Here is a 10,262-nt window from a genome sequence, read left to right on the forward strand (position 1 = left end):
ATGGTTAGGACCAGAGGATTAGGTCGTGCCTTAGGTCAAGTTACTGGCAAAGGTGTGGACAGAGGAGATCATAATGATTCCGATGATGCTCCGCAGCATCGACAACCTATTGCATCTGCACGGAGGCAGCGAGTCATTGTGACTGTAGTGCACGATGAGCCAGTGATCCCTGCGTCAGATGTTCAGGATGACCCAATGGAGGCACCAGCTGCTGTAAAGGACATTGTGGCAGACATTCCTGCGAACACAGGCGCAGAGGCTGTTGAGGATGAGCATGAGGGATTTCCGGGTGGTCCGAGCGACCCATCTGTGTTGACCCAGTATGCGGATCACGTTGCTTGCAGCGTATGGACGGGAGAGGTATTTATAATATTTATTTTTAGTTACTTGTAAATTATACTTTATGATTGAAATTATTTTTCCTTTAAATGATTATTTTAACGAATTTTGCATTCCTTTATACTTCAATTCAGGAGCGTCCTAAATGGAAGCTATCCTCTCATCGGAGGAAGGTCCATAGTTTAGGCAGGCCTGTCCCTGCCATTGAGGGACTTGTTGTTGGTACAGGACTAAGTCCTCTGATCGCATGTTCGGTAGACACCGGCAATCGGGGACTTTTGTCCGTGTTTATGGAGCGGTGGCTCCGAGAGACGTCTAGTTTCCATCTCCCGGTGGGAGAGCTCACCATCACATTGGACGACGTCTCCTCGCTTCTCCATCTTCCCGTGATTGGCGACTTACACGTTTTTTAGCCCTTGCACGTGGATGATGTGGTTCAGATGCTGGTGGACTTATTGATGGTCTCTGCAGAGTTTGCTAGGGTTGAGATAGCCCAGTGCCGTGGACCGTACGTACGCCTGCAATGGGTACGTGATATATATGAGCGCCGATGCCAGGCAGGTCATTGGGCAGCTGCGACTCACGCATATTTTCTTCATCTTCTAGGTTGCACTCTGTTTGCTAACAAGAGTGCAACCAATGTCCATGTTGTCTACTTGGAGGCCCTTCGTGACCTCAGTATGACGGAGAGGTATGCTTGGGGAGTGGCTGCTTTGGTGCATATGTACGACCAGTTGAACGATGCATCTATGAGCCACAGCCGACAGCTTGGCGGTTACATCACACTGTTGTAGGTAACAAATATGTTTTTCATTCGTTCAGTCTCAACAATGTTCAACTTTAAATTTTGTTACACTTTCATTATTAATGTTTATAATTTTGATGTTACATCTGTAGTGCTGGATTTATGAGCACTTTTCGTCAGTCGCGGACTCCACTGCTGATCGGGAGTACGACAAAGATTCTCCGCTTGCGTGTAGGTGGATTGCGACCAAGAAGACCGTGAAGAGCATTCGTACGCCGGCATACAGGGAGCGCCTGGACCGACTCTGGATTTCAAATGTCTGTTGGATCCTTTATGGGGAGCACCGGGAGGTTCGGGACTTCCACGTCAGATCATGCTATTCCGGTCTCTTATGCTGGGGGCCTGTTGCTGTTTATTACCGACCGAAGAAGGTCGTGTGGCAGTTTGGATACACACATACCATTCATGCTCCTCCTGTCGATTCATGGTTCTCGTATGATGATATACACGACAGGTGGATGCACTACGAGGATCATATTGTTCCAGCAGGTGAGGTGTGCGTTGTGCTAGGCCAGTGTTCCAGTGACTACATGGACTGGTTCTTCCGCATCTTCCATCCTTTCATTACACTAGGCCACGCATTAGATCCTCTGCCTCATGGTCACACCCCGCAGCCCCGAGTCATCCCTCAGGCCCCGCAAACAGATATCCCTCACTTGTTGGAGCTAGGAGCATCATCGACATCTGCAGAGGAGCCTAGACATGCAATGGTAAGTAATACTAATAATTTACGTCATTTACCTCAATATTTGCATAATAATTTGTGTAATCAGTTTGTTTTGTATGTAACAGGAAGTTTGTGATGACATTGCTGAGAGGTTGGAGCGCCATCTGAGTCTAGGGGTGGTCACGCCTGGCTCATCGACACATGAGGTGATCGAAGAATGCCTCAAGTTGGCCAGGAGTGTGACACAGGACCATCTAGTATATGTTAGGTCTAGACGCAGGCGGTGCACGGATCAAGCATAGTTTATGTACATATTTTATATTGATATTCCATGTATATACAGATATTGTACATGAACCCATTTCATGAGTATTGTTGGTTTTATTTATTTTCATTAGTAATGTTAGTTTTATTTATTTTCATTGATTGTGTATTCCATTTGTGTCTATATACATGCGTGTTATTAAAATGATCTAGTTAACTTAGTTATAGTATATGTAAATTATTATAAATGGTCTAGTTAACTTAGTTTACCAACTAATAAAAAATAATTTGAAATATAACTTTAAATATAATCGAAATAAAGAAGTTTAAAAGGGTGTAAAAAAAATAAATTAAACAAAAAATGGATATCATGAGTAGAGGTCATACAAAAAAATAAATTAATATTTTCGTAGAAAAAAAAAATTAAACAAAAAATGGACATCATTCGTTATCTAAGATCCTTATTTTATATAACGTACTAATATTTTTAAATTCTCTTATAATTACTATTTTCCCACTTATACTAATGATCATGTAAAAAAATGTATTATAAAGTAGTTAGTATTTTAATTTTTAATATAATACCAATTATTTTTTTATATTCTTTATAATACTAATGATATGATTAATTATAAAAATAAAAAATAAATTAATGATGATAATATTAATTTTATAAAATTATTACTATCTTTTATGTATTTATTGATTTTTATTAATATGTATAAAATAACCTTAAACAATAATTATAATGGGACTGAGTAAGTATTTTAATATTATCTAAACAAATTTATTCTAAAAAAATATATTAAAAAATTAATTATTTATAATAAATCAATATTTATAAATATATTATAATTAATAAAATAAATAAATATATTTAATTATATTATAATTAATGAAATAAATATCTTTATAAATTATATTATAAAATAAATATCTTTAAATATGTTGTATATTTAATAAATTATTCTTTTTTCTCTTACGGATCAAGTTGATCCATAAGTTGATCCGTTAGAGACTTACGGATCAACTTGATCCATAAGAGACTTCCGGATCAAGTTGATCCGGAAGTTACGGATCAAGTTGATCAGTAAGTCTCTTACGGATCAAGTTGATCCGTAAGTCTCTAACGGATCAAGTTACGGATCAACTTGATCTGTAAGAGGAAAACCAAGCAAGGACAATTTTACCATTTTTTTAGAATGTTGGGTGCACCAGCAATAATGCTGAGTGCACCTAGCAACACTCTAATAATTGAACTCATTTGCTCCTAATCTTTTTTTTTTTTAATTTCACAGCCTTGTTCAATGGGCTTTGGGTAATATTATCTTCATTAAACTCATTGTGCAAGAGACTTCTCCACACACACACGCAATGGGCTTCCAGTAATTCAATTAGGAATAGGATAGACTAACCTTTTTTGTACTAACCACTAACACTCCTATTTATACTAATAATAGAGGCCAAATTGTACCGCAGTGAATTTTATCACTAGCTCTAAAAGAATGAAAGTCCTAATATTATAACAATTATTACAATATATCATACAGGTGCTCACAAAAGGCTCATTACTTCTCCTGTTGTTGTTGTCTTTCCTCACCCCCTTGCAAGTGATCTTAATTTTGGAAGGTTTGTGATTATTACTTGTCTTACATTTAGCTTCTGTATTTGATGATTTAATTTATTTTTTAACGTGTAGATATTGGAATTACTTAAGGAAACAAACATTTGTTTTGGAATCATATTTAACAAATGTTAACTGGGTGATGAACGTGCACCGTAAACTGTTAAATAATCATAGCCATTATTTTAGTTAATTGTAAGCTTTTTTAATTTATTTTGTCTTATAAGTTTGTATTTTTTTTAATTGTAGTAATTCTTCTTTTAAGTTTATGTTCTTTTAATTATAGTTTTCATAAGCTTAAAGTTAAAATGACTAAAAGAGAAAAAATTAAAATATTAAAAAATATGTTTTCTGATACGGTTATTATTATAACCGTCTTAGAAAGTCTTTTAGAGCTTATTTTCTAGGACGGTTATTATTTCACAGCTGCCTTAAAAAATAGGAAGACTTTCAAAGTTGGTTCTGATGATAACCGTCTTAAAAAGTCTATTATTTTAAAATGGTTCTTAAATAACCGTTTTAGAATGTCAATTTTCTAAGACGGTTATTATATCATAACCGTCTTAGAAAGTTTGCATTTTCAAATACGATCTTATATAGAACCGTTGTTAATTGTAATTAACTTTTAATGATGTTGGCTATAACGACAGTTGATAACCATCGTTAAAAGTCTAATTTAACTATCATAAAATATGTTTTTTGTAATAGTGTTTGTATTTTAGGGCACCTAAACTAGTTTTTGTATTATGGATAGTTTTGTAATTTCACATGCATTAAGTGAATATTTGATGTGTGTGTTGGAAAATAAATTTAATTGAATTGGGAGAAGCCTAATCCAACTAAATTTTAGAGGGGGAGGTCAGCTACATCACAAACCACTCTTTGAGGATTCACCTAGTGAGTGTGGTGGTGGGGTTGTCACTGTGAGATATGGGCTAATCTCTAAGTGACACTCACGAAGCAAGATATATGCGCAAGGTCATGTAGTATGCTACCATTGATTAGAACCTAAATGAACACCAATATTGTGGAGGTTGTGTACTAAAGTCCGGTTAAAAGTGTAGTTCAAGACAATTAAGTCACTACATTTTTCTCGGGTGGAAGTTCATAAACACTAGGTATAAGGCTCAAACCCGGAAGGTTCCTTATAACAAAATTCAATATAACATGTTCTTTCTCTTATGTTTTTATACAAATTATTTTAAAATATATATTTTAAAATTTTAAATTATGTGGGAAAATGTTAGTAAATATTTGTTTTATAATTTAAAATTTATAAAACTGTTACTGATATTAATTTTTTTTTATAAAATAAACTATTTGTTTTAGAATTTGTTACGTAAAATTAGATTTCTATATTTTCTAAGATTTTGTTTTAATGGGTCAATGCAATTTGATATCTGTAAGTTGATTTCCAAAGGTCCGATATATATCTTTCCTCCTCTCTAGAAAAAAACACTCCTCTAGAAAATACAAGCACAACAACAATTTGATTTCTTTCTCCCTAAAATTTTATCTTCCTTCTCTTATAAAAACTTATTTTTAAGAGCAAGAACATTGGTGTTCAGAAGGTTCGGGGATCCTTTCACTGCACACGATCGGAACCAACAGGTTGTCATATCTTGGGAGAGGAGCGCAATCAAATTTTCCTACCAATGCAGTGGAGGCGTTTTCTCTCTAAGGATAGTGTTTGCGCACTTCAACACAGACTAATTATTTCTTCTCCTAATTATTTTTCTTTGTGCTTATTGTATGATATAATGCATTGTTGATTTATGTTCTGCCAATTAAAGTTATTTTGCTACTATTATTTTATTATTTAATTCAAGGCTTTGCATTTTCTTCTTATTTATTTCTTTTATTTTATTTTAATTTTTCTAACAGTATTAACATTTCATGATTACTGCGATCTATTTGTTACCTAAAAACTACTAAGGTTTCATTAGAAACACCCATGGAGACCATGCTATTTTCTCCCATTATCCTTTCTTCAATAGGAACTCCCATATTTCTTAATTGGTCAGCACAATAAGAATGGTTATTTCCCCCAAGTTCTAGAAGCCTATTGGTTCACCTACTAACTACAAATAGGCGGTATAATATTTTGATTTTGAGGCATGGGTAAACTCAATTTTGGCATATTTGTTTCGTTTGACAATGGTGACATACCTCGTGGTCTTGTAGTAGAAAATGGTGGGGTGTTTATAGTTAACACTACATTATTTTGTGGCAAAGAAGTTTAGATAGTTGTTGTCTGGACTTATCAACGCATCGCTTCTTTACCACTTACATATATAGGTTCATTGGTTGGTTGTCTAGCACCCATAACCATTTCATTATTAACCCTAGAGGATGGGTTTGTTTGATTTTGTTCATTGCATTCATTGTTATTAGTAGAATTGTTTGCAATATTATTGTTGTTGTTGTTATTGCTACAATTTCTTTGACTATTTGTTGTTATTCTACCACTTATTAATAACATACAATTATCCTTAAGACTTGTTCTTAAGATCGAGCCTTTATGGCAAACTGTCCCACTGGACGTGCCAATTTGTTAATCGTGAAAATTTTATTCATTTCTTCAAAGATAGTTTATTATTGTGAAGGATGAATTTTCACTAAATGACTCTATTAACAAATAGATATTTAAAGGTGAGACATAGAATCAATTCTCATATGTAAGTTTTTTTTTTATCAAACAAGCAATTTCATAGTTTTTAACTCATTAGATAATTGTCTAATATTTAATACATATGGTGGTAGTAATTTCAATAAAGATATCCATATATAATTATAGTTGTTTCATAAAATAGTCTGTAAGATAATTTCTAATTAGATTATATAACAGTGTTTTCGATTTAAAAGTTAATTTTGATAATTATTATATTTTGGTAGTAATTCTAATAGTAACCAGAAATAGAAATTGGAATAAGTAAAGTGCTTAGAAAGATACAATAAAATAAAGAAACATGAATTCATTAAAAGTAGGAATGAATACATACATGATGACTTTTTGAACCAATGACCAATTTCGAAGTGCAACATTGTTGGTGTTTAAGAAATTAAGTGATAATGATTCAACTCACCAAAAAATGGCAGTTAGATGTCTTGTTTATAATATTCTAATACTAACAATCGAATTTTGTGATTTCGACACGTATACAATAGTATTTCTAAATACACAAATCTAATGTTATTTGATGACTTTATGTAACTTCTTTTATAACTACTTTAATTGATACTTCGAAATTCAAAATGATATCTCTTTTGAGTGCTTGTAAACTCTACATGTGCTTTAACATAGTCATTAAAAACATCAATTTATGTCAAAATAAATTTTTTTGATGATGAATATAACTTCTTGAATTGTACATCAAATATTGATCATTATTTAATGCACTTTTTTTTTTCCTCTGATATAAATTTATTGAAATTATATAAGTTTCATAGACAAATTTTACATAAGAAAGGTTATGTTCGATTATGTTTTGGTATGGATTATAATTGCTGGTTGAGAGATAAATATTTAGTCGCGGAAATGCAGTAATGCATGTGAATGTGAAAAGTTATAAAATACTCCTAAAGTGTCACGTACGCGTAGGCTTGCTCTGGATTAGCTCTTAGTTTGTAGGAATTTTTTTTATTAAGAAAATAATTTAATTATGAACTTACTGTAGAAGCAAAGCTTCATGATGAATCAAGATTGATTCAAAGATGTTTTGATGATAACAAAGGTGATGACAAAAAGCTTAAAGGTCAATCAAAGAATGAGTTCAAGATGTTCAAGATAGAATCAAGAATACTTCAAGATTCAAGAGGAAAGTTGAAGAACACTTCAAGATTTAAGAGGAAAGTTGATTTCAAGAATCAAGAACCAAGATTCAAGATTCAAGCTTCCAAGAATCAAGATCAAGATTCAAGACTCAAGATTCAAGAATCAAGAGAAGAATTAATCAAGATAAATATGAAAAAGTTTTTTTAAAAAACTGAGTAGCACATGGATTTTTCTCAAAACATGTTTACGAAAGAGTTTTTACTCTCTGGTAATCGATTACCAGATTGTTGTAATCGATTACCAGTAGCAAAATGAATTTGAAAAAGTTTTCAAATGAATTTACAACGTTCCAATTGATTTCAAAAAAACTGTAATCGATTACAATGTTTTGATAATCGATTACCAGTGCCTTTGAACGTTAAAATTCAAATTCAAATGTGAAGAGTCACATCCTTTCACATAAAAGCTTTGTGTAATCGATTACACTAATTTTGTAATCGATTACCAGTGATTGTTTCTGAGTAAATCAAAAGATGTAACTCTTCAAATGTTTTTTGACTTTTTCAAATTGGTTTTAAGTTTTTCTAAAAGTTATAACTCTTCTAAATGGTCCTCTTGACCAGACATGAAGAGTCTATAAAAGCAAGGCTTTGTTTTGCATTTTCAATCAATCTTTCTAACAATCCAATCAATTCATTACAATCCTTTAAGAGCCTTGAATCTCTTTGAACTTCTTCTTCTTCTTTGTGCCAAAAGCTTTCCAAAGTTTTCTGGTTTTCTAAACTTTGAAAACTTGTGTTATTCATTATTTTCATCTCTTCTCCCGTTGCCAAAAAGAATTCGCTAAGGACTAACCGCCTGAATTATTTTTGTGTTTCTCTTCTCCCTTTTTCAAAAGAACAAAGGACTAACCTCCTGAATTTTTTTGTGTCTCCCTTCTCCCTTGTCAAAGAATTCAAAACGACACAGTCTGAGAATTCTTTTGATTCTTCCCTTTCCCTTATACAAAAGTTTTCAAAGGACTAACCGCCTGAGAATTCTTTTATATCCTCATTCACAAAGTATCAAAGGTTTAACCGCCTGAGATCTTTGTCTTAACACATTGGAGGGTACATCCTTTGTGGTACAAGTAGATGGTACATCTACTTGGGTTGTTGACTGAGAACAAGAAAGGGCACATCTCTTGTGGATCAGTTCTAGTGGAGGGTACATCCACTAGGTTCAAAGAGAACAAGGGAGGGTATATCCCTTGTGGATCTTTACTTGTAAAAGGATTTTTACAAGGTTAAAAGAAATCTCAAGGACCGCAAGTCGCTTGGGGACTGGATGTAGGCATGGGTTGTTGCCGAACCAGTATAAAAACTCTTGTGTGTTTGTCTCCTTCTTCCGTACTCTTTTACTTTCCGTTGTGCATTTTAATTTCTACTTTTACTTTTGTTTAAGTTTTTCTTCTACTCCTTATTCTCTTAACAATATAGTAAAAGCCTTAGAAGAGTAATTTTTTAATTAGTAAAGGTTTAGGAATAATTAATTCAACCCTTCATCTTCTTAATTATTCTGAGGCCACTTGATCCAACACTTACAAAATGACTTCTCGGTAATTATAAAGAAATTAGTTAATAAGTTTTTGAAAAAGTTGAAGTACATAAGTTTGTTAGTTATATTAAATTAAAAATAATTATTTGTTTTACCCTTTTAGTTTATTTTATTTCTTTTTTTCTACAATACGTGTTGAGAAGATTGTTCAAATCTGAGTTGTTAATTATTAATACGTATGAATTTAAGTTTAAGTTTAGTGCAGACCTAACCTCTAACTAGAAGTTTTTAAAATTTTAATTCAGTCTATAGCTTTTTTTTTTTTATCTAGGAGGGATAATTTTTTTTCCACCAATTATCATAATAGCCAATGGGTAAATTTTGAGAAATACGACTTGGAAATGGAAGCCGTAATCACTTTTTTACTTTTAATTTTTATATAGACAACAAGTATTCTTCATTGAAACGGAGTATTTAATGTACACTAGAGCAAAAAACAGATTTAAGAATTTAAAATCACTAGTTAAGCTAAAAAAATCTCATGCAAATTAACCCACTTAGTGATAACTTTTCCAACATTAATTTGAAATTATATATATTTTTAATTTAATGAAAGTTGTAAAAATAATCATGATTTGTATTTTTTATATAATTTTAAATATATTTTCTTTCCAAAGTCATAAAATCACACATGATTTCTTAATTTTTTTATGCTACTAAAATTAAATATAGGAGTATTTAGTGATATAGATCATACGCGAACCCGTTTAACTCAAATCAATCTAAATATTTTGGGTTGATTTTTATATTTTATGGGTTAAACTCAATCCAATTTACGTTTAAACTCATTTCGGTACGAGTTGGATCATAGGTTTTAAATCTATTGATGCATGAATTTGACACGTTGATCTATTGAATAATATTAAAATTATTATTATTATTAAATAAGAAAACAAAAATTATTATTATGATTAGAGAAAACAACACTGTAAAATTTTTAAATATATATTGTGTAAGGTTAAATAAAATTGAGGATAGGATGAAAGCTCAGTCACATATGATATTCCAAATTAATTGAATGATATATTAGGTGTAGGTGATAGGTTGTCCTATGTTGATTGAATTTTCATACGATAGGATGTTATAGGAAATTGGACTTAGACATGTAATACTACTATAATTTATTGTTTGCCACTATTTCACATTTTTTTCTATTTTTTTATCTATAACAATTCAACATGATATCATAAAA

The 10,262-nt window shown here is 32.0% G+C and overlaps 1 protein-coding gene across 1 annotated transcript; it reads left to right on the forward strand.

Moving 5' to 3' along the window:
* LOC114371619 (protein MAIN-LIKE 1-like) lies at positions 1 to 2,113 on the forward strand. The gene is made up of 6 exons (XM_028328995.1): positions 1 to 360; positions 474 to 671; positions 753 to 866; positions 969 to 1,055; positions 1,237 to 1,854; positions 1,937 to 2,113. The coding sequence occupies exons 1-6, from the start codon at positions 1 to 3 to the stop codon at positions 2,111 to 2,113; spliced, it is 1,554 nt and encodes a 517-aa protein (XP_028184796.1).
* Positions 2,114 to 10,262: the final 8,149 nt, after the last annotated feature.

Source organism: Glycine soja, chromosome 10 (genome assembly GCF_004193775.1).
Source record: "Glycine soja cultivar W05 chromosome 10, ASM419377v2, whole genome shotgun sequence".
In the NCBI taxonomy this organism is placed as follows: Eukaryota; Viridiplantae; Streptophyta; class Magnoliopsida; order Fabales; family Fabaceae; genus Glycine; species Glycine soja.